Source organism: Charadrius vociferus, unplaced genomic scaffold, assembly GCF_000708025.1.
Source record: "Charadrius vociferus isolate BGI_N301 unplaced genomic scaffold, ASM70802v2 scaffold198, whole genome shotgun sequence".
Lineage (NCBI taxonomy): Eukaryota > Metazoa > Chordata > Aves > Charadriiformes > Charadriidae > Charadrius > Charadrius vociferus.
Window position 1 is genome coordinate 4,317,406 of NW_009649951.1, and position 25,695 is coordinate 4,343,100.

The 25,695-nt window shown below is 37.2% G+C and overlaps 1 protein-coding gene across 1 annotated transcript in view; it reads left to right on the forward strand.

Moving 5' to 3' along the window:
- The first annotated feature begins 6,205 nt into the window (after window positions 1-6,205).
- Window positions 6,206-25,695, forward strand: part of DENND4C (DENN/MADD domain containing 4C) — a 48,354-nt gene continuing 28,864 nt past the window's right edge. The window contains 9 exon segments of the mRNA XM_009891505.1: window positions 6,206-6,530; window positions 13,981-14,233; window positions 15,208-15,277; window positions 16,825-16,994; window positions 18,561-18,802; window positions 19,632-19,698; window positions 20,360-20,418; window positions 21,803-21,947; window positions 22,308-22,483. Of these exon segments, the coding sequence (XP_009889807.1) occupies window positions 6,220-6,530; window positions 13,981-14,233; window positions 15,208-15,277; window positions 16,825-16,994; window positions 18,561-18,802; window positions 19,632-19,698; window positions 20,360-20,418; window positions 21,803-21,947; window positions 22,308-22,483 (1,493 nt within the window). The 5' untranslated portion in view covers window positions 6,206-6,219.

The following is a 25,695-nucleotide window of genomic DNA, read 5'->3' on the forward strand; positions in this document are numbered from 1 at the left end:
ACCTGCACCATTTGTTTCTAGACTTATGCTGGTTTTCTGGTCTACTTTTAGAGGATAATTTGACTGTATATTTTTAGGATTAGGACAGACATGCACTTAGAATTCTAGACTTCTGTCTTTGTATCACAGGTTCAAAGAGAGATGGCATAAATTATGCCATGACTTTTCAGGAACGAAAGACTTTAATTAATGAAAAGCTCTTCTGTGAAACAGCCTCTTGTCACTACTAGGATGAAAGTTCCTGGGAAGTGGAGGATGATGTTTTATTTTCGCCACTAGGGCAGTTTGGTTTTTTGAGTGGGTCTAAATTCTGCATTAGAGCTTGGTTCAGAAGTGCCCAAGTTTCTTTTGATTCAACATGGTAGGCCCAATTGGTGTTGGGACAGTGTTGTGTAGTGATAGCAGTTTGGTCCTGAAAGTAAGATGGCTGCAAAATTTCTGTTGATAAGCCAAAAAAGGGGACTATAGTAGGAGGAGTATGTTAGACTTATATGTCTATGTTGCTTGTGGTTTATGAGTTAGTGCTCATATCTGCTGTGCACAACATTATTTGGCATATTATTTATGCTGATGTCCAAAGTGTGTTTAAAATGCTTCCTGAAATACTGGAAAACTTTTAAGACTATACATGGCTGCCTGCCAGATAGCCTGGCGTCATTTCCAAGAGCCTTTTTCAAAAATGGAGAAGGTGGCCTAAACAGTTGACAAGATTAATGGATCTTGCATGTCAGATACTATTTTCAGTACCGATTTTTCTTTCAATTAAACTATCTTCAAAAAACATGAAATGTAAGGCTGAAATCGTACTCACTTTCTAAAAAGGTTAAAAAAAATTGCACATCATGTATGTTTTGTCATAGCAGCTTTCTAATATTTAATAGTACTAGAAAATAAATGAAAATGTCTAGGATATTAAGGTTTTAGCATACTAATTTTGCTGGTAATCCGTTCTGCTGCACCTATGTTGTTACTTTAGATGAGCAGACAAGCACTTGCCTGTAATTCCACGCTTGAGAAATGAAGTACTGCGCACCATACTTACGTTATGGAGAATTCTAGGCAGACATTACTTGACTACAAACAGCTGGTGCAGTGGTAAAGCAAATGATGTCATTAATGAATTTAAATGGAGGAGTTTGGGAAAACAGTTGTAGATCTAACAATATTAAGATAAATTTTTGCTATTACTCAGAGTGATATTACTCAGACTTCCACAAATGAACATGCATTCATGGGAGAAGTCTCCCATTTCTGTGTTTTGCAGGTAATGCAGAAGAAAACTCTTTTTTTATATCTAAAGAATAAGAGCCCTCAGCTGTGGCAATCTCTGTAAATGAAGTCTGAGAGCTTTAAATTGGTGATGTCCATTTTGGAATTGAAAAGCTCGTAACTATGTGACAAAAGCAACATAACTATGAAATAAAATATGAATAGAATACGTACATTGTCGTCTTTACTTCATTGTGGGTCCTTGTAACTTGCTCTCACGAATTTTTATATTTTTGCAAGAAAAATGCTTTGTTGTGGTTCAGCTAACTGTAAATAGAGGAAATTGCAGCCTACCTATATTGAAAGAACAATCTAACTGGTCTTTCAGACAGCAGTCAATAAACAGAAGCAAATTCTAATAATGTAGTATTTTTTTCATAATTGTTCAAAAATTCATAAAAGTGATCTCTGAAATGGAAACCTTTTTCCCAGGGCAATTTCACTATGAAACCTCTCCTTAAGAAACGGCTATGGCCTACATGAAGCTAATAGTTGAATTGCTGTTTTTGTGACAGAACATTATGGAAGAACTGTAAAATTACATTGTGGTTGTAAGAACAGCTGTCGTCGAGGTCAACCTTAAATGGACTGTGGGAAAGGAGAACACTTTGCCATATTTCTGGCATTTAGCAGTGAAAATAATTTATTTTTTTCTCTCCTGAATATTTTTGCTAAATGAATCTCTTGACTTAGGCTAGTGATACTAAGTGCTTTTCAGTGTTGTCTGTTCGGGCTAGTTTTGTTTTTCAGCTACAAAACTAATTAATTCCAGTGGGAATACCTTTCAGAAAAGCATGGCGATTTTAAAAGTACATCTTTTATTCTGAAGATTTTTTCTTTTATTTAAAAAATAATTTTGATCCTAAACTGTCCATAGCAAACTTTTGTATTGTGGTCTATGCATGAATTGGAAAACTAACTTCGCTTAAATAATTTCTCCATAGCCCTTATGGATCTATATGGACTTGCAGGTTTGTAATGCCTCAAACGGTATTGCTCATGTTCTTTAAACAGAAATCCCAAATTTTGTTTTCAGTTTATTTGACTGTGACTGAAGTATCTTTGTAGACTTCAAAAAAAGATCTTTCATGGGACTTGTATGTTGGGGTTGTTTTTTTCAAGATATGCTGCATTTTCATCATCCAACACCAAGGTAATGGTTTTTATTTTTAGATTTTTTTTGTATTTGGATTTTGTCCTGCAAGGGAATAGACTCTTACAATAAAAATCCCAGTATTTTATAAATGTTGAGTTTTCCTGTTGGTCTTGTGATATACAGAAATGTACTCATAGAAAACTGACAGAGGACAGTATCTCTTGAAATAATGGTGGGGAAAAGTTGCTGTGATAAACTTATGATAGAAAGTCTCTTGGAAGAATGTTTCTTCCGCTTGTCTATTAAGAGGAGCAGTGTGCATACTTATTTTTGTGTGAGGTATCACAAAAATAGTGGAAAATGGCAGTGGATTCATCTTATTCCCCCGCAAATTGTATGTTTATTTTTTCCTGCCACTCAGAAGGCAAAGTGTTGTCAGACTAAGTGAATTCTGCTGTTTCTATTTGTTCTGGTGGCTATCTGCTAATTTATAGTTCAGTGTCTATTTATATTTATACAGCTAGGGCATTAAAGAAGATAGCCATGGGTTAATTAAGAGCTATTACTTTAAGGCCTCTTTTGAGAGATCCTGGTACTTTAAATCTTTCCGAAATTGGAGAATAAATTCTTGAAGAGCTGAGTTGTAGTGCTTACTTGAAACCATACTTCTCTTATCCTTGTGGAAAATGAGGGGAACTGTTTTGATAGACTAGGAACATTTTGAAAAACTCGCTAAATGTTGTGCTGACATATGAGTCTTATGTGCCAAGTTTCTCAGCTGAATTGTCTGGTGACTCTGAGTTTTGCCTGCCACATATTACACAGAGTTTCTGTGAAGTAAAACATGGCCATGGCTAAGAGAAAAATATAAAATCATAGAAATAAGTGTATGCTCCTTAGCAACCAGTTGCTACAGTTTTATTGATTCCCACTGGTAAAAAAATTGAGAATGGATTCTACTTGCATTCTAACCTTCCAAATCTTAGTATTTAATTTTTCCGGTCCTTTTAAATTTTTCTCCATCTGCTTATCCAGGAAAGCTAAATTTGCACTTTAAAAAACATTTGAGGACAACATTAGCGCAATTCCAGAAACTACAGCTGTGATTAAAAATATAAACTTGTGAGATTTTTGACGTTGTATGCTGTTACCATTACTGTTTTATTTCCTGCATTGTGTGCTAAAAGTAAATGTGGGCGATGATTTTCATGTTGTGTTGTGAGAACATGATATTGAGCTGTGTGAACATGTAGCAGGTAATAAAAGGATGGATCATTTAACAAAGGTTTTGTTTTTAAAAAAACTGTATGATGCCAACCATTTGCTATTTTTAGCAGCTTGTTCCAGTAATTTGGTTTCACATATGTCAAGTGCAAACAGTACTTTCCAGATTACAAGATATTCTGGCTCAGGACTTTCCTTTCTTTTAAGGGGAGGAGGGACAGCTTGGTTTATTTGTTTCTTTATTTATTTTTATAATTCTGTGAACAAGTCCAAGCATCTGAGAGGAGAACTGAAACATCTTAGACTTCGCAGTTTTATGATTAATCGAGTGCAAGTCAGTGCTGCTGCTGTAAGGGGCATACTGCTGCCACTTTTGTGCTGACACAGTGAAATGTTGGAGAACTGCTCCAACATTTGAACCGTTGAACACTAAACGGTCTCTGCCAGGTTAGCGTTCAGTCAGAGCAGTTCCTTGTTCCAGTTCATTACGTGGTTGCACAAACTATAGTTCAGGACAAAAGCAAAGGTGGGAATGAGTGGTGGCAGTATGAGGAGGGACCTTTCAATGGAAGCACTGATTTATATGTGATAAAGTTGAGGCCGTTACCCCTCCATTTCATGCTGACTTGCTTATCTGTAAAGGGCTTTATCACTTTTTTCACGTTGTTTATGACAGTAAAAAGGGTGAACTGCTGCAAGTTCTGTAGCTCAGAGTGACTCAGAAGCTTGGCAACTAGCTATGGCTTTGGACTCGTTTTCTTGTTCTTCAAGAGACATAACCACTGAACACCTGACAAATTGACTATACCTTTTATAGTTCCTGTTGATGTGGCATCCATATATTTTAGGCCTGAAAACTCACTTGTGTGAGTAACTGTCCATGGCTTTCACCTTTTCAGAGGAGCCAAACACATCTGTGTGTCTCTTCCCAGGATCTCTGTTTATGGATTGCCCTACAAAAGCTGTTAGACAAAAGTGTTTGTAGAACACTGAAGTGATGTTGTGAAAAGTGCTGTGGAAAAACATTGCAGAATAGAAGAGTCCTTTAAAGGGTGCAGGTACTCTTCTTTCATGTTTGAAAGGATTTGAAAAGTTGTCGCTTCAGTGTTAGAAAATAAAAAATGGAGTTAGTTGGAGTATACAAATGTGCATGAGGTTTTCCCTTCCACTCCCTCCTTTCATCTCAGGCTACCTACCATACCTTGCAAAATAGTGGTTGGAGTGTAAATTGCATAATCTTGTGCTAAGATTTCTTCGTAAGCATGCAGGATGAATAACTGACTTTTCCTTCAGATGAGCACTCAGAACACTTTTGATAATCAGTTTTAGTAGTCTTGTAAAGTGGGAAGATGGAAAATACCTTTTTAGTATAGTTTCAGTGAGAAAGAGCAGGATAAGAACAGGAAGAGAAACCAGGTTGCAGAGAACAGGATTATACTGTCTCTGCCAAACCACCTTTCTCTTAGCAGAGGCCAATGTTTCTGCACTTCTCAGACTAGGACATTCTAAATACAAGAAACTTTTCCATTTCGGTGCACTTATTAATTGGTGGTACCCATGAGCCACTCCTTAGTAGGTGGGACCTTGGCAGCTATGGCAGTCTTGTTTTCAAAGATGGGAACCAGACTGCCATTCTTGGTTAGCTTTCTAGATGGGATCCCCAGAAATCTGGTGAAGGAAACAATGGGATCTGAAAGAAGGTGGTCCCTCGCTCCCTGAAAGGGGTATAACAGCATTCAGGTTTATTGCTTGGCAACTACTGCTCAAATATTTCTCACTCAACTTCTAAAAAGATAGGTAGTTCATGAGATTGGGTGCTTGAAATTGTACTTGTGCTTTTGAGCATAGTCTGTCAGCTAGTTTTGCTGTTAATAGAAACTTGCGTTTCACCACTTTAAAATCATACGCATAGTGAACATCAGTGGTGTTGGGAGAACAGCTCTTTCCAGTTCTGGAATGTGCAGCTGAGCAGTGATGTGTACTGCCTGATCAGCTGATGAAACGTGGGTTTGGATGTGTGATTTTTGTAAATGACTTCCAGATGTTACAGTTGCCAGCTGAATGTCTCAAGACTGCACTGTTAGGTCTAGATTATGAAACAAAATGGATGAAATCTGCAGAAGATAAACTAGTGAGCCTGTACTTGGAATTGTTCTCCCAAAAATAAAAGGGAAAAAAAGCAGGACGATTCTGTAGTCAAATTACTCACTAAGCAATGACGGGGAAATATAGATGCTTTTAGTTAAGAGTACCTGCATTAATTTATATCCTGTAAAGAGCTTGAATCGTCTAATAGCTAACGCCAAGCAATTTTCTGTGTAGCTGCTGTGTTAGGAGCTTTGAGTTCTTCTTTATCTCACTTAAACTTCCTTGTGCTAAAACACGACTGATGGGGCTGGAACTGACATCCAGTTACTGACAATACTGTCTTTTTGAGCAGCAGAAATCAAAGTTTGTTTTGGAGTTTCCCTTGAATTTTCATGAAATCTCTAAAGAAATGTTTGCAAATAAAAAAAAAATTCTACATAAAGGTTTTAAATTCTCATACTTGTGGACGGAAGGGGTTTAGTGTGAAAGAAGAGTGTTTAATTTCTCTCTCTTTATTTTCCCCAGGAAGTACTGACACAACCATGATAGAAGACAAAGGTCCACGAGTGGCTGACTATTTTGTAGTGGCAGGGCTCACTGATACAGATACTGCAACCCTCCTGGACCAAGAAATAAGTCGACATGAAACAAAGTCAACTGGTCCAAAGGCTCCAATTACTGACATTGCTGTGATAATTAAATCAGCTGGTGAAACAGTCCCAGAGGGATACACCTGTGTTGAAGCTACCCCTACAGCCCTTCAAGCCAACTTAAACTATGGAAGTCTAAAGAGTCCTGAACTTTTTCTTTGCTACAAGAGAGGCCGGGACAAACCACCTCTTACTGACATTGGGTGAGATTTTTTCTACTATTTCAGTTCCTCATTCAATAATGATCAAATACTCTTCATAGGTGATGATGAAAACAGATGTTAGAAAACTTTTAAAAATGCGTTGTCTTTGAATCTATATTGCTTATTGTTTATATCTGTGTAGCATTTTCTTTCTGAAGTAAGTTAAAAAAGTGTCAGTCTTAAAATGAGTGATGTTTTAACTTTAAAAGATATATGGAGAGAAAGAAAATCAAATATGAGAAATTAAGTTCTCTCACCTTTCATAAAACCGAAGCAGAGAATAGTACAAAATTAATTTATAAAAATGGTACAGTGCAAATCCAAAAATATAACATGCGTAATCTGAAAGTTATGACTTCAGGAGACAAAAATTATCACTTTGTGGAATTCACTCTCATGCTTACAGTAGAAGATATCACTTAAAAATGGTAGGACACTGAAACAAAGATCTTAGAATTATCCACCTACCTAGAATCTTGTAGCCTGCGTCACTGTCATATCGGAGTATTTGTGAGGTTGCTTACAAGTTCTGACATGATTATGGATTATGTACTCTGGTAACACTGGATTATGTAGTCTCTTGGTAACTCTAATCATGCTTGTATTTCAAAACCCATGCTTTTTGGTGTCTGAGGTGTAAGTCCCTGAAGAGTTACTAGTACTGTGTTTGAAAACCTTAGATACAGTGAATGCTTTAAGTTTAATGCTTAATAAATGCAGGGTGCAACCTAGCAGGAAGTGACTAATTTTGTTACTTATAGGATACCAAGTTTAATGTAAGTCTTCGGTACCAAGATCACAAAATCCCCCAAGATCTTGAGGCGGTGAATATTATAGTCTGTGCTACTAGCATATTGAGGTAATGCTCAATCTGCAATAACTCATGCAGCATTACACTACTGTCTAAATTGCTCTATATAGCCCTTCTACTTCTTTGGTTTTGATAAGGACATTGTAGAATTACTGAGGATGTAATGAGAAAGAGAAGATGGAGCACAGGTGGTGGGAGCTGTTACAATGATGGCAAAATAAGAAATATGCGTGTTTTTCCTTATTTAGTTATTAAATAAATAGTAAAGGGTAAAGTAAAAAACCATGCATCTATATGTAAGCTGTAAGAAGTTTAGTTAATTTCATTTGTAAGTTCAAACACATCAGGCACAATGCCTACATACCCTGCTTTTGACCTACAGTTTCAGTGCCAGCTGACAAGTAGAGTCCAGTCAGGAAGAAACCGATAGTGAAATCTTGGTAATGAAATTAGTTACATGAAAAGATCTCTGTTCTAAGGATTGTAGTTCAAGTTGTATAATTAACCTGGTACATTCCAATTTCAGTTCATCTCAATCATCTAAACTATGTTCAAATAATCTTCAGTGAAACTGTGGTTTTTAAAATAGTCTTTTACCATGTGCATGACTGACACTGCAAGATGAGATCAGTGTTACAGTGGGATTTGGCTGTGTAGAATCGGAGTATGAAGTTATTCTTTGAACAATATGTCAAACTTCAGTAAGTTTTAGCAGAAGGAAGAATTTCTAATTACTCAAAGGGATTCCTAAACCATCGGTCTTCAGTGTGTGCCTTTATGGAAGCGACTCTGCTAGCACATGTTTATTTTCATGTATCCCACAACTTTAGCAACTTGAATGCTTGGGTAGATTTCATAGGGAATACCTGATATGCAAAATAGGCAAATAGCTGGTTGACTAAGGGCTTCCCTAAGAGAAACACTTTTTAAAACTATTGGTGGAGAACTGTGGTATTTGGCAAGTAGTATTTATTCTATATTTTGTTTTACACAGATCTAGTTAGGATGTCACACCTAACAAATCATGGCAGGCTTTTCTGTCTGAGCAATGAGGCATATGAATGTTTTCCCCCTGCTGTTCCTGCTGTTTTGCAAGTACGTGCAAGAGATGCTTAGAGCAAGCTTTTTTTTTTCTATTTGTGAATTTCAGTGTGTTCAAATGGAAGTGGGGTTTGGGCAAGAGATGTATGTACAGTCTGAAGGCTAATTTATGCTGTTCTCTTTTAATTAAAGAACTAAGTGTGAAAGACTATTTTATCTTTGAGCCTTAAATATCCATTAAGTCAGCTGACATGCTGAGTGGACTTCGTAGGTAGAGGAAGAGTATATCCCTTGAAAGGGTCAAATCCATAGGCTTGTGCCAAGGCTGTTTTTATATATATATATGTAAATATATATATAAAATTGAGTTATCTGGTAGTCTGAGCATTCAGATGATTCTTGGTAAATGTTTGTGTGTATGTATGTGTATTTCTTTCAGGGCTATTTTTAGGGAAACTAATTAAACAAATGCTGTTTGGAGGAAGGAGGAGATGGGGCCACGCTCTACTGATTCTCTGCCATTGTCCTTGTGTTCTGTATTTCTGTGACCTCCATCCTCTTCCCTTCCTATTCTTGCACTGGTTCGTAAGTTAAAGTGTCTGTATGTAAGCTGCTAGAGTGACTTCCTGCTGCAGATGCTTGAACTATACTTGCGTATAGTTAGGCCACATGCCATGCCTCTGGATGTTGCATTTGCTCTGGCTGTTTTTAGTTGGAAGAATAAAGCTTTGATCGCAGGACAAGAGATCTCTAAGGTCCTTTTCCTACATATGGCTGTAAAATTTAGTATCTTAAGCTTATCCATCTATAAATAATTCAGGTGCTAGTCATTCTGTTGCTTTCCTAATCAGTATTCTTCCTGAGGTTCCAGAAATAGACAAGAACTATGATTTGAGATTTGTTTTGTTTTAGGTGCAGTGAGATTTTGAAACAAGATCTCACCTCTCTTTGTTTTACATTTGAGTTAGGAATATGGGAGAGCTCCAGCATTTGTTTCTTAAGTGGAAGAAAACCTGACAGAAAAATGTTTTTAAAGTGCAAATGGTTTTGCAATTTATAACACTTAATGTAGAAAGGACCAAGGAAAGAATATCAGACTTCGTGTCTGAAACAGAGGTTCAAAGTAATGAAAAAGTTTAGTAACTTGCATTGTGTAAGTAAGGAAATACTGTTTTTTATTTTTATTTTTTTTAAACTAGTATTAGAAGCTTTAGTTTCATTAGTGGTTCTGTGCCAAGGACCCATCTCATTCTGCATACCTGGTTTCTGGAAATATCTGTAGGAGTATTGGTTGAACAAATATTTTTCTTTACTAGAGGTGTATTTCAGAAATGAAAGTGAACTCAAATTTCAAGAAGCATAATAAAAATGGGACGATGTTCTTAACAGCTAGCATCTTCCATTCTTCCTTAAATCCCACCAGTGTGACAACTGCAGCTGGGTGTTTGGAATTGCTTAGGATAATAATGATGAAACTAATCACTTGTATGTTTAGACAAAGAATAATAGTGGTGGCCGTAGAAAAAAATGCCAGTCTTTTCCTTCTGCTTGACCCAATGCATCTCCTCTCACCCTCCTACTGTCTGGTATATTTAGGTTCCTTTATTATTCAGTGCTTGCATACTGCCTTCTCTTAAATGAGATAGAAAGAGTTGTTATAATGAGTTGTTTTGCATAAGGATTGTGAGACGCAGAAATGTGGTTGGACCTAGAGGAGGAGTCAAGCTGGAGAGCAGCCCCACATGATGCAATGTGCAACAGTCCGCCTATTTTGAAATGGTTTTCCAGAGCAGATTTTTCTGTGGGTTAAGGTTTATAACTGGAGAGCTGCAAGAAGGTAGTATTTAGCTCTTCTAAACTCTGTTATCTGATATATTGAAGTATACCTTTAAATCAGTAAAACTGGTCATGAGAGAACTTCCATGTACAATGTAAAACAGCCTTATGAAGAGATAACAAGATTTTTTTAGTCTTTCTTACAAAGAAAGGACCTAACATCTAGAGGAAACTGCAGGTTACATTTTGCTTGAAATAAAACTTTATTGAAGGTGATAGAATAACATAGCAAATATGGATCAAGCCAAAGTATAAGCTCATCGAGGCAGGGGACAAGTCTTATCCTGATGTACTGGGTTTGCGTGGCAAGGTTTTGTTAGCGGGGAGGCTACAGGGGTGCCTTCTGTGAGAAGGTGCTAGAAGCTTCCTCTATGTCTGCTAGAGCCAATGCCAGCCAGCTCCAAGACAGACCCACCACTGACCCAGGCTGAGCCCATCAGCGATGGTGGTAGCGCCTGTGGGTTAATGTATGTAATAAGGGGAGAAAAAAACCTGCACAACTGTGGCTGGAGAGAGGACTGAGAATATGTGAAAGCAACAACACTGACACCCAGGTCAGTGAAGAAGGAGGGGGAGGAGTTGCTCCAGGCACTGAAGCAGAGATTCCCCTGCAGCCGGTGGAGAAGACCACGGTGAAGCAGGTCATCCTCGTGGTTGTTCATGGTGGAGCAGATGTCAACCGTGACTCATACGGACACTTTTTTAGCTGGCATACTTTTGCTAATCATAAACTTTCTTTTTTTAAGTCATGGTGGAAATAAACAGATAATGCTGTTCAGTTTTGATCTCCTGAAATGTCAGCAAACGATGCTTATGTTATTTGTTGATGTAAGAATGGGTGTGAGGACTGTTTCCCGTGGGAGGGACCCCACGCTGGAACAGGGAAGAGTGTGAGGAGTCCTCCCCCTGGGGAGGAAGGAGCAGCAGAGATGACATGATGAACTGACCACAACCCCATTGCCTGTTGCTCTGCGCCGTGAGGGGGGAGACGGTAGAGAAAATAGGGAGTGAAGCTGAGCCTGGGAAGAAGGGACAGTAGCGGCGAAAGGTGGTTTTAAGATTTGGTTTTATTTCTCATTATCCTACTTTGATTTGATTGGTAATAAATTAAATTAATTTTCCCCAAGTCAAGTGATCTCCCTGTCCTTATCTCAACCCATGAGCCTTTTGTTCTATTTTCTCTCCCCTGTCCAGCTGAGGAGGGGAGTGGTAGAGAGGCTTTGGTGGGCACCTGGCATCCAGCCAGGGTCAATCCACCACACCTGATCAGTACTAATTAATTGAAGGCGGACACTGAGAAGTTGAAACAAGCAGGAGTAAACTTACTCTCTCAAGGAGGACTTTGTATATCCAGGGTGTCATGTTAAATATTTGTGCATCACTTCTGAATATTTTTGTCTGAATCAGTAAAATCATTGTTTAATTTGAGCGATACGTGGGTGGTGGTTTTCTTCTGTTTGTTTTTGTAAATTCAATACTATGCATGAGGTCAGGAAATGGTGTGGTTTTAATAATTCTTCTGCTGCTATATATGTAGGGGTGAGAGTTGCTTTCATTTTCTTTTTGCTTTTGATGGGAGGTGACCCCACTGTTAGTCTTGAACACTGGTCAGCCCCTTACCTCTTAGAAGTGTTTGCACAACTGCGAAATTCTGCAGTCTTTAGGCATCTTTCTGAGAATACTTGTAAAGCTATTAAATTGAACTGCTGGAATTGTCTGATTAATATGGTTTTCCTCCTCAAAAGCTGTCAGCTGACAAATGTTTGTGGAATACCTTTAAATTCTTAGATTTTATTTAAAATACACGATATGTATGTAAATAAAACTGAACTGAAACTTCCACTGGAGACTGCTCTGTTAATATTCTCTTCAGATTAATGTAAGGCAGTAATGTGAAGAATTCGTATAAACTCTTTATGCACAATGAAGGTGGCGTGAGAACTGCTGCCATTGTCGTTGTTAGGTTTGTGCTTGTTTTTTGTTTGGTTTTTTTTTTCTTTTTTTAACTTTATGAAGCAGGTGACCCAATAAAAATAGCATAATACATATTTGTCTGGATTATTTAGGTCAGAAGTAAGTTGAATAACATGTACTTTCTCTGTACGTATCTTGAACCAGTAGGTAGGATGTTAAAACTAATGTTGCAACTTGGAAATACTGGTATTAGGCTGGTTGTGAACCTGAGATTACATGTGGTTTTAAATGTAGCAAAAGAGTGATGATCAGACTCTTTACAACCAAAACCATTATCAAGGGCAAGAATATTGTCCTCCATGAACTAGCTGAACAAATTTACATGGCAGCCCGGTAGCTACATCAATACACTCCCAGCACATGTGATTTCTTTGCTTTATTAAAATATTGTAGGATTGTAGTTCACATATATCCGCAGTACAACAACAAGATACATGTTCTGTGGATTCAGAATGACCAGTAATATTTGCATATGCCAGTTTAAAGATGGATAGTAGTGTTTAAGTAATTTGGGAAGTTTAAGGGTATATATTTTTTGAAAGTTCTGAGAATTGTTGCATCTGGAAAAAGACTTTTTTTAGCTTATACATATGACTTTTTTAAGTTTTCAAATATATACTTACTAATAGTCTTACCAAACATTTAACCAAGGATATTTTGGGAGAGTAAAAGATACATTGCCTGGCTATTTTTTTATTTTAAAGTAAAGTTGTTATGGACTACATGTATTTTGTGACCTGTAGCTGCCCACAGAGGTTTAATGTGTTACCTTTATCCTGAATATTGCCATGTATTGTGAAGACGAAAACTCGCTTGAACATGGCAAGTACCCTGTACATACTACAGAGTGTCAAGCAAATGGAACCATTGCTTATTTGGGTGTGGAATGGGAGATAAAGCTTGCCCTGTCATAGCATCTGTGCCATAGAAATATGCTGTGTTGTATAGTTTGACTTGCACATTTTTTCTCGTGGTTGCTTCCTAATAGCTTTATGTTTGGGAAAAATCAGAGTGTAAAGTTTTAGCTCATTTAACTGCTGTGAAGGATCTTTTTTTTTTTGCTAAGCATATGGTGATCTAAACTAGTGATCTGGCTAAAAAATCCAGGTACCATGTGAATGTTGCTGTACAGCCATGTAAACTATATTCTGCTTTCTAGGAATATAGTCAAATGTAGTTATTATTTCTTCCTTTTCTGTGAAATGGAGTATTATTTCATCTTCCCTTCTTCCCCTTCCCTTAAGGAATGTTATTCAAGCTATGAATGTAAATCATTACTGGATTTGGTTTTTTTTTTTCCCCTGTAAAAATTCATCTAGGAAGCAGACTTCTGTCTTCTGTTGTTCTTTTCCAACAACATTCCTTAAAAAAAAGAAAAAAAAAAGCAAGCTTGAAATGACTTTCCAGACATTTTTAGTGATGGAAATAATTTTTAAGAAATTATCAGGTATCATGTGTGCAAGCAATTTGAAGTTTCCTTTGTATGTAATCTTCACTGGTAGTGCAGCATTCCTACTAATTCTGTAAGTAAATCCTTTTCAGTGTGGCTTGATTTTATTTTTCCATAACTATGATTTGTTCCCACAGAGATTTCTTACAATATTTAAATATTTCTGAACAGTTTCTTTGCTTCAAATTGTGCATGACAAAGGCAAGATATAAAATGCACACTAGAATGTTGCAATGATGACATAGGGTGCTAATGGATGGACAATTTCTGTGAATTTGTCCAAGTGACTTCATATATATTTGAATGCACATAATATTTTGTTTCCTTCCTGTCTGCAGAGTTCTATATGAAGGGAAGGAACGCATCATTTCAGGCTGTGAGGTTATTCAAGCTACTCCTTATGGTCGTTGTGCTAATGTTAACAACAGTTCAACTTCTTCTCAACGGATCTTTATCACATATCGAAGGGCTCCTCCAATACGACCTCAAAATTCATTGGCAGTAACAGATATCTGTGTTATTGTTACCAGCAAAGGAGAAACCCCTCCTCATACATTCTGCAAAGTTGATAAGAATTTAAATTGTGGTATGGTAGGTATTTAAAAGCTTGAGTCTCTCTTGTCTTTTTTTTTTTTTTTTTTTTAAACCCAACAAACAAGCACAAGGGCATAGCTCTTTGAACTCTTCTTAGCACTGTTATAATTGTGTTTTGTCACTGCATCATAATTCTTTCAGTCTATATACTGTGTGTGAGACTTCAGTTTTGTAGGGTTTGTTGCTCTGATTTCCTTCAGTGTTAAGAATTACTTCTTCATACTGATTACTCACTACTTCAGTTTGTATATTCATATCTAGGTGCTATTTAGGAGTAGTGTGATGAATATTTTTTTTTTTTTTATCATTGTTCCCACCACCCCCCTTTGTTGATGCTGACTGTCGGGATGAATCACAAATGCTTTTTTCTTAGTTATTAATAATGCCTATGTTACTAATACATGTAAGAACATTAATTACTGCCTACAGTTTCTTCATGTACTTCTTTTTCAATCAGTTTGCTTTTACTTAGTCTGTTTTACATTTAGTTTACTCAGGCTGAATGAAATATAATTTTTTTCAAATGGTAGATTGTATTTAGACAATCTGCAAAAACACTGTGTAAATAACCAGTTTATGGAAGTATGATAAAAGCTTCAAGTTATGATGTTTAGAATTTCACTTCCACTGATAAGATTCCCATAAGAGTCTTTTTTTTAAATAACCAAGAAAATGTGAAGCTGCAAATGATGTGCTTCACTTTTCCCTGTTCTTCTGTTGGAATAAGTCAAAGGCTCTGGTGATGTGATTATTTTATGTAAATCCTGTAATGTCTAAAGAATGTGAGAAGGGTGAATTCTCGATTTCATCATTTACATGCACTCGGCAGCCCACCAGTCATTTTATTCTGTAGCGCCTTTTAGTTAAATGTCTGCTTTGTTTGTAAGTGGGAGTATATTCAAATACTTATAGTTGATTTCTCTGCTGCCGGTTGTCTTTGCTGGTTCTAAGATGAAACTTGTATCTTTCAGTGGGGTTCCAGTGTATACCTTTGTTACAAGAAGTCTGTGCCGGCTTCTAACTCTTTAGCGTATAAAGCTGGTAAGTAATTTTAGAACCAGACTGTCTATACACACTAACAGAAGGATTCAAATGCCTTGTATAAATCAAATAATAATTTTAAGAGCTCAAGTGCTGTCTGTCAGAATTCTGTTCCTAGAGCATATCATTGAAATGAACGCCTATAATGCCTTCTTTGCTCTCATCACTTTTTCTTGGGGGGAGGCTTAATAGGAATAACGTTGTTCTGTGTGAATTTAGTTCTTATTGTGACAGGTTTGATAGCTTAGGAGCTTTAGTGGAAAGCTTAGCAAGCATTTCAGATGTAACAAAAGACTTCATATTTCTTATGTTGGTGATAATGGAGGAGTAATTAAAAATTCCATTCAGCCTTACTCATATTTATTTCTGTCTCTCACAGCTAATGCAACATCTTTCATTTAATTTGAAACTTAAATGTATTTCTTCCCTTCAGTTCCACAACCACTCACTTGTTTCTTATTTGAGGAGAGTAAAAAATATTCTGAACACTAAATGACAAAAAGGCTTTTCTTTTAAGTCTGGCTTTTATAAGTTTTTGATGCGTTGCTACAGATGATTATTTAGATAAGATTACATTCAGATAATTAAAAAAAAGCCTTTGAAAAGAGTTTCTACTTAGCACTAAATGCACCAAATTCCTTTGAAAGGAGTAAACTACTAAGTAGAAGTGGAAAGCATAGATAATGAAGTCAGTGTACCATAAATAATCTAGATGAACAGCAATAGTAAACCAATGCTTGTGTACCTATTTTCTACCAGCAAGGGTTAGATATATTTCTGAAAACTGAATAAACAATGTGTTTAAATTGAACATATTGACTGATTAGTGCAAAACATGGACCGTCAGCTAGTTCATCCTATTTTCACTGGAGGTATTGCTGCAGTTTTTACGGTAGATAAATTCTCACTTTCTTCACAGGAATTTCTTTATAATAAAATCCATTCCAATGGCACATTTAAATAGCACAGGTAATTCCCAACTGGTTTAAAGTAAAAATCTTCACTAATTAGTTTTTACTATGTACTGTTTTTTGAGCAGTTACCAAAAGGGAGTGCTTCAGTATTCATACACAATTTTTAAGTGATTGTTACTTGGATGGCATAGTCTTACTGTCAAATGAGAAACTTTCTTATTCTGCAGTTGTAGTGTTCAGTTATAAGGTCCAGATAACCAATAGACTTTGCTGTATATTGTGGAAAATATATTGCGTACGTTATTTCAGCTGATAGGATGAGGGGTAATGGCTTCAAACTGGAATAAGGTAGATTTAGATTAGATATTAGAAAGAATTTTTTTGCTATGATGGTGGTGAGGCACTGGACCAGGCTGCCCAGAGAAGCTGTGGCTGCCCCATCCCTGGAGGTGTTCAAGGCCAGGCTGGATGGGGCTTTGAGCAACCTGGTCTAGTGGGAGGTGTCCCTGCCCATGGCAAGCGGGCTGGAACTGGATGATCTTTAAGGTCCCTTCCAACCTAAACCATTCTATGATTCTAGAATTTAGGGCTTGCAGAGCAAATGTGCTTACTTTTCCTTCTCCCATTCTGAAGGCTTAATTTTCAGATATCCTCAAGAGAACTATGAGTCATTCCCACTGACAGAATCTGTACCTCTCTTCTGCCTTCCTATGGGAGCTACTATTGAGTGCTGGGACCCTCAAACCAAATATCCACTACCGGTGTTCTCAACATTTGTACTGACCTGCTCTTCTGCAGAAAAGGTATGGCTGTACACTGTGACTATTTTTGCTTTTAGTTCAGATCACTGCTGTGGACATAAATAGGCATTGCTTCTTCTGTGTTTGAGAAATAACACAAAATATATTGTTAAATGCTTCCCTTTTAAAATTGTATTTCTTAAGTCTTCATATAAGAAGGAAGTAAACCAAACGGGAAATAGCTGGAAGAGTATGTGCTGTTTAGTCCCATGTAAGATGAACTGTACACTTAACAAAACCAAAACTCACAGCGCATGGATTTCCCTGTGCTTTCAAGAAGTTTCTGGGAATGGAAATGTAGCCTACGTGTTAAAGAGTTGTTCACTTACCACATGTGTTAGTGATGTATAAGTTGTTACAGTTTTCCTGTGGTTACCTTAAAAGCTGTTTCTGTGTGAATTTGTGTAATTGGGCTCTGTAGCTATCTATGTGCATGAATACGAAAAAAATAGCAGCAAACAGCAGGGCAGGGAGAGGAAAAGTGTGTGCTGAGAGGCAGCATGTGAAAGACTGAAGAACTGATGAGCTCCTGAGGCCAGTGATCCTGCTGAGTTCACGTGAAGTGACAGATTAAGAGCACCAGCCATCGGCCAAATCTGTATAAGCCCACCAGCACACATAGGCACCAAGAAAAGCATTGCATGACTCATCCCACATGCGAGAAGGCTATACACAAACAGAGACTACAGGGTTATAGGTACACCTGGTGAAGCAAAGGAGCACTTGTTGGGGGTTGCTCGCCCAGCTATTGCTTCAGCTTGCCAGCTGTGCCTGTGTGTGTGTGTGAACTGCACAAGGGAATAAGTGATTGTAACGTGATTAGCTCTCTGTGACTAATAAACAGCAGTTTGGCTCTATTAGTGATAACAGTTCAACTTCCACACTGCCTCAGTCCCCTATCAGGGGAATTTATATACTTCTCTATTTCCAAACAACAAAAGAAGTCTTCCTCCAATATATTAAGTCTTCATTTCCAAGGAAGAGTGCAGTAGCTGTCAGTATTTTTCTGAGAGGTATATACTGTGGTATCCATCTTTCCCTGTTCTCTCTTTCCTAAGCTTACCAGAATAATTCAGTTAATGAAACTCTGACAAATTGGGAAGGAATATTAGAAAAGGTAGGTAGCTGTTTAGCTTGATAAAATGAGTGAAGTCAAAGCTAAAATAATTGTATTGTTTAGCATGCTAATGATGGGAGAATTTACTGAACACAAGCATTTCATGAGGGGTTGTTTTGGTGGTGGTTTTTTTTTTTTTTTTGACCATAACCGTTAATGGATGGGGTTTTGTCACAGCATGCAGTCTGGTTCCTTCCCTTTCAATTTACTAAGTATGAATAGTTTGTTGAGGAAAGTGCAATGAAAAAGAAGGAGAGGCACAAGAGTCCGAAGCATTTGGTTTATAAGGATACTTTGTGTATATTACATAAATGAAAACTCATTGCACAAGCTACCAGCGAAAGCACTGTAGTGTGTGTGCAAACACCAAAGACTTAAGGATGCTGCAAAAGTTCTAACCCAGTCTCCTGTTGAATACTCGGTCTGCTCAGCTGTTTTTCTTCATCTTTTAGGTTTATGGTGCTGCTATTCAGTTTTATGAGCCTTATCCCCGGGAGCTGCTAACAGAAAAACAACAATTGCAGCTGGGTCTCCTGACAGCTGTAGAGAGGAAAGTGGTTACTTCCAAGTCCATCAATTCCAACAAATGCATCTGCCTTCTCTCACACTGGCCTTTCTTTGAAGCGTTTAGAAAATTTCTTATGTTCATTTACAAACTCTCTGTCTCTGGGCCTCATCCTCTTCCCATTGAAAAGTACGTAAAACATTTTTCAAGTTAATGTGGGAGGGTAGTTATATCAGCTCAAGAAGTCACGTGGTTTATTTATGTCACACTTAATTAGTTGGCATATTTGCTCCATCCCCTTGCTTGCGCTGTGTAGCTTATGTTGTACTGATAGAAATTACTGCTGCTTCTGTTTAGTAGTGGTGGCTCTTGCAGTGCCAGGAAAGTGAACTGGCTTTTACTGTGGCTTTTCTGTTAGAATATGTCACGCCTGTTTACCTTTCTCTTAACTACATCAAACACAGTAAATGGCTGAGCTATAAGATACGTGCTAATGTTTGCAGTCATGCATTTTAGGTTAATAAATAAAAGCTCAGGGACTCTGTGCATTAGCAATGAATATCTGTGTCTGTTTCCAAGCACTGCAACTAATGCAGCTTTGTGTGTGTGTGTATGTATAAACTCCGTAGAGGATGCTAAAAGTTTTCTGAAATATGATGTTACCTTGAAAACTGTATTAGACATCTGGCAGTGAACCATATAGTTTCTCTTAGCTAAACCTCATTAGAAGCTGTAGAATGGGGCTAGGCTGCCTGGGATTTTAAATGGCTTGCCTAAATGCCAGTGTGTTCTTATCTTTTGCATACATATCTGAAGCTGCCAGGATTAATTTTCACGCATGAAATGTGAGTGAATGGAGCTTCTTTTTTTCAGTTTGTGTACATAGGTTCTTAAACTTACCAAAACAATAAATAAATCTTAACAGCCTTTCTAAAACATGGTACCATGTAATTAACATTGTTTTCAGTCCCTGATTAGTCCCCAGGGGTGGTTTTCTAACATCTCGTTCTCTTTTAAGGCACATATCCCATTTTATGCACAATATACCTTTCCCTTCACCACAAAGGCCAAGAATTCTTGTGCAGGTAAGCAAAACATTTGCTTCCATTTTTAGTTACAATAACAGCAAGCCCTCTTTCTTACTTTTGAAAGCCTGCTTTCTTCCTTTAGGCTTTTTACCCATCTGCTGGAAGGGAGAGGGGAGGGGGTGGATGGGTTGGCCTTCTCTTTCACTGATACAAACCTGGGGTAACTTAGCAAAGGAGACTATTTCAGTCTTCAGGTGGTGCAAATGGCAGCAGCATCCTACTTGCGCTTTTGAAATTTCTGCCCAATATTACCCTTTAATTTTATAGGCACCATTTGCATTTCCTTGGGGGGGCTGAGGGGGTGGTGTGTTTTCTGGCTTTCACTTAATTGTCCATTCTCTGCTGTGGGTCAAAGGTTAGTCCCCCATGGCACTGTCTCTTGTGCTTCTCTGTTTAATCACCTAGCAGCAGTTACATGTTCAACACTGAGTCACAGACAATTTCCTGTAACTTCTGAGAATCGTTTTGGTGACTAATACAAGCTCTGTTGACCTAGTGAACACAAGTCCCAAAGATTGTCTCTGATTTGTGCTTCTTGCATGCCACTGTGACTCTGCTGAGCAGTTTATGGGACTGTGGATATACATTTATATTGGAATTTTATACCGTGTTAATTTTGGAGTTGTCCATATCAATCATATACTACTTTGTGTTTCAGCTTTCTGCCCATGATGCGTTAATATTGTCTCAGCCAGTTTCTACACCATTGCCATTAAGGTATTACTGTTAATGCTTTGAATGTACGCTACTTGAAAAATTCAGAGGCAAATAGGAATGAGTTATAGAAGGAAGCCAAACATTGCAGTATTATTAGATCTTATAAACAGAAAGCTCAATATGCATTTATAATACTATTTTGGCATAGACCTGTCCCTTGTTGAAGAATAATATCACTAATTATCCTGAAATAAAGATGAATTGCCAGATTATTGTAGGAACTCTGAAGGAAGAAGCAGCAGGTTGTGAGGAAAAAAGTATATGTATTTAAATATCTTGTGTTTTCAGAACCTGTATAGTAAGCAAAAGAAATTTTTAATAGCACAGATAACAAACAGCCTATCTTGGTTTTTTTTCCATTTTGGATCTAAGAGAGACATTTACGTCAAGCAGCTATGTGAAATCAATCAATGCATGAGTGTGCAAACATTTTGGAAATTCAAAATTATACCTAAAAATTGGTCTTTGTGCTTGAAGGTTGATGCAGTCTCTGTGGATACTGCCTGCATTGGCTGGCCTGGAGCTACCTATGATTGTGACATTGGGTTTGGTTTGGATGATTTTGTTGATTTTTGGTTTGTTTTTAAGTTAAAACCCAAAATATTCTCCCTTTTTTATTTTTTCCTCTCTCTTAAACGTTATGATATAAGGTTCTGTAGACAGAAGAATCCCATGTTTAATCACATCTGTTACACAGTGTGTTAAGTAAAGAATTGCAGCCAGCCACCAAACTGCAAAATAACATGTAAGCACTTTTCTAAGGACAGATTTTACACCTGTGTGCTCTTACAGATGTCATTACAATGTCTAAATGTGTATAATCCAAACAAATGAAATGGAGCCTAAACTGTAGAAACTAAGGACACCTTGCTATCAGAATGATGGATTGATTTTACTTGACTAGTATGAGAATTTGATACTGTGATTCTAAGATCAAATGGATACTCTAGTTCATTATTTTTGCCTGAGGTAACCTATCATATGAAACTGCTGGTGTTATTTGTGCTTGAGTTAGTTGTTAACCACTTAGATCTCTTTTACTGTTACAAAGACAAGGTGCCTGTGCATATATGAGAGAGTGCCATAAACAACACAAACTCAGCAGTAGCATGGTATAGCATATGTTTCTTTAGCAGCAGAATTAGAATTTAGGTTTCTTTGTGGCAGTAGAATTCTCATATTGAGGTGATAGCTATTAGATAGATAGGTAGATATATGATGTGTGGTAATGTTAGCACCATTCAACTAGTCAGTCCCAAACAGTCGTCAGAAGTCTGATAGTAATGACTTTTTTCTTCTTTTTTTTTTTTTTTTTTTTTTTTTTTTTTTTTTTTTTAATCCTGTAACATTCTTATTCTCTTCTCCCTTCCCACTGACGCCTTAGTGGAGCAAACTTTAGCACTCTGCTCATGAATCTTGGACCGGAAAACTGTGCCACTCTGTTACTCTTTGTATTACTAGAAGGCAAGATCCTCCTCCATTCTCTTCGACCAGCTGTGTTGACAGGAGTTGCTGAAGCTGTAGTAGCTGTAAGTACAAAGTGTTCTGTACAGCAGTGAGAGAAATCAGTTCAAACTCCACCATTGTTACAAGGCTTTTTAAGTTAAAATGATTGATGCACTAAATGATAATTTTTCCCAGCAATAGCATTTAGTTAAAGTGCCCTAGCATGTTGTATTATTACAGCTATTAGAATGAGCAACATTTTTACATAGATAACTAAGAGATGTGCTGTAAATAAGTGGTCACACTTGAAGACTCTTTTCTGACAGTGTTACAAGGCTTTTAGCAATTGCATTTCAACTCACTGCATATAACTTCTTGGGGGTTTTTGTACAGTATCTGTTGTCTTGTTTTAATGCGTTGATTTCATTTAATTTTTCCTTCAGATGATATTTCCATTTCAGTGGCAATGTCCATATATCCCCCTCTGTCCTTTGTCTCTGGCCACCGTACTCAGTGCACCTCTTCCATTTATTGTTGGAGTTGATTCGCGATACTTTGATCTGTACGATCCACCACAGGATATTGTGTGCATTGATTTAGACACAAACATGGTGTACATGTAAGTTCTATGGAGTTTTTACATTTATCTGTAGATGAACAGATTTCTGAAATGCTGAGGAGTTAAAACTATTAAACATTGTTTTATCCAATATGGTTTGTTTCTTACTGTCTTCTGTTTTTTTTTCTCATTTCTAATGCTTCATCACAAATTAAAACTTGTAAGTCAAGGGTCAGTACTTGGTGCTGCCTATGAAAATGTGGTGCAGATGTTGCTATAAATTTAGTAACAATGGTAATGTGTTCTGGTTTGTTTTTCCACTTCTGTTACTGCTTATTAGGGAAATGGGACAAAAGCTAGAAAAGAGGAAGAAGAGTTGTGTTGTTTTTTTTTTCTCCCCCACCATTTCTTACATTTTCACCTTGACCTACCATGTTTGTATTTGGTTTGCATATGTTCAGTGACTATTGGTGTGAACGTGAGCACTTCAGGACCCTTCATGATAGTGTTTGATGCTGTCTTGCACTTGGGACACTTTATGTTAGTGTTAATAAATAATTTTTTCTCAAATTACAACCACCAAATTTTTGGTGAGATCAATCAAGCAAAATTTTGTGTCTTCACTACATTCAATCTAAAATATTTTCACTTAATTTTTATGGTTTTAATGCTTTTCTTAAATTGAAAGTGTTGCATGAACAGTTTCTTCTCACCTTGAGGAGAAGCTAATTCGGAGTAACTCTTCTGTTTTTCTGTAATATATCTAAATGAAAGTACAAATAACTGAATTGAAAATTCATTTGTTTTGGGTGTTTAGTAACTTTGTGAATTACCTTTCCATTTTAAATTAGTTAGGTCATAAATAGAAAGAGACATCTCAGCTAGTTCAAGATGAGGGTGAAAATCACTAAATAAAGTGCACATCTTTTCTCTGTGGAAATGTAGTTTTGCTTCATCTCATGTCACTTTTTAACTCTTGACTTTTGTTTTTACCAACTTGAGTTAGAATTAGTCATTTGATCTATGAGTTAGTTGAATACTTTATTGATTTTCATTGTGTCCAAAGGGCCCTTCCTCTACTGAAGCAGATGTTCCCTTTACATTACCAAAATACTTTGTTTCATTAGTAGCATCAAAGTAGAAAACAATGAGTGTTTATGTTTTTAATTGTTTTTGTCCTTCCCTGAGGTCCTCATTAAAAGTACTGCAAAAAGCATTTTCATCACTGTATATCAAAGTATTCTGCCACCAAAAGAATAATTCATCATCATAGAATCATCATAAAATGGTTTAGGTTGGAACGGACCTTAAAGTTCACCTAGTTCCAACCCCCCTGCCACGGGCAGGGATACCTTCCACTAGACCAGGTTGCTCAAAGCCCCATCCAACCTGGCCTTGAACGCTTCCAGGGATGGGGCATCCACAACTTCCCTGTTCCAGTGTTTCACCACCCTCATAGTGAAAAATTTATTCCTAATGTCTAATCTAAATCTACCTTCTTTCAGTTTGAAGCCATTACCCTTTGTCCTGTTCCTACATGCCCTTGTATAAAGTCCCTCTGCAAGTGTTACAAAAGAAAAATGTATTGGAGAATCTCAAGGAAGATAAGTTGTTTATATGAAGATGTTGGTAGGGACAAATGCCTGAATGTTTTTGTTCATAAGGAGAATTAAAGTTGAAGACTGGGTTGCAGAAAAATGAAGGAGAGAGAGGATTTAGCAGGGAGATAAGAATGTCAAGATTCTGTTGGGATGACTGCTAGAAAGACCAAGTACCAACCTTACTTAGTTTGGTTACTGAACTAAAAATCTACCAGTGGCTGACCCCTTATGAGGCACTCAACTGGAAAGATTTTTGCACCTTTTCTTTCACTGTCTTATAAGTCCATTTCTCTCTCAATAGTCAACTGATTTTTTTTTTCTTTTATGCATTTTGCATATATCTCATTTGTACCACTTATTTGACTTCCAGAGGAATTTGATATCTGTAACATTACTTAGGTAAATGTGAGATGTCAGTACGTGTATTATAAAACTTTTTTAACCTGGAGATGAGGTTATTTTTCAATTTTGGAGATGTGTAGGTAAAACCAAATGTTCATAAAGCACTTTGTGTTGGAGATCATACAGAATCCTAAAACACTACGTTATTAGTGAGTAAAGATTAATGTTCCGTTATATTTTATCCATGTCCACTTCTGCCCCTCTTTATTGCTGTGACAATGCTGCTGCTTCTTTTTTTTTTTTTTTTTAGATGTAAACAGCACTGTTGCTAACTTTGAAAGACTGCATAATAGAAGAATAACATTTGGAAAATTGAATGTTTTCTAGTACATCAGTCTGTCAAGTATCTTTTTAGAGCAAGTTTGCTGCTATATTCCTTATGATAGACTGAATCTTAATTTACTGCCAAAAATTACTAAAGACCTTTTATTCATTCAGCATCTTCCTTAATGCCTTTTTGTGGATGTTTTCAACTATCTCTGTGAAAGTAACATTGAAAGCTGGTTAAGGACAGTAGCCTTTTTAGGGCAAAGATTTGAGACTTTGTTTTATTTTTATAGCAAAATTCTTTTTCCTTGCATTTTTGGAACAGTACCACTTACATTGTTTATAGGCATGCCATTATGGTGGGGAAAAAGTGGGCAAAGGCATCCATAAGCATGCATTTTTTCTTTAACTCCTGGAAATATGGCTTCCTTCCTAAGATAGTTCTGTGTCAATGCCAATTGAGCAAATAATAATTGAACATACATTACACTGATGCAAAGTGCAAAACAAGCAGTGACAGCGTCGGCTTGGGTGGTAATAACTGGTTAAGTCTTGTGGCCACAGGGTTTGTTGTACTCCCCTGTTACAGCAGTTCTCCCACACCTTCTGCCTTCCAGAAAGAGGTGTAGGAGTCCTCAGGATTTACTCCCCACTCTCTCTCTCTCTTTACGTCCAACTGCTTAAACAAGGCCTGGCATTGTACCCGTTGTCCTTCTAACGAAGATGAGCATCCCTTTAGGCCAATTTACCCCATTGCTTAATCAACCTCATAATTTTCAAACTGTGAACTGAATTCCCAGTCTTACTAGTCCCTGCTAGCCTGTGGTTGAAGCGGGAACTGAGTTGCCATAGACATGTTACAGTGTACCATATGGCCATAAAGCTACCAGACTGGTCTTCCAGCATTTCGCAGTAACAAGTTCATGTTGTATTCCAAACTGCCTTTATTTGTATCAGTAGCAATATGGCAGGTTTATGGTGGTATAGACTTTGCATAGTAAT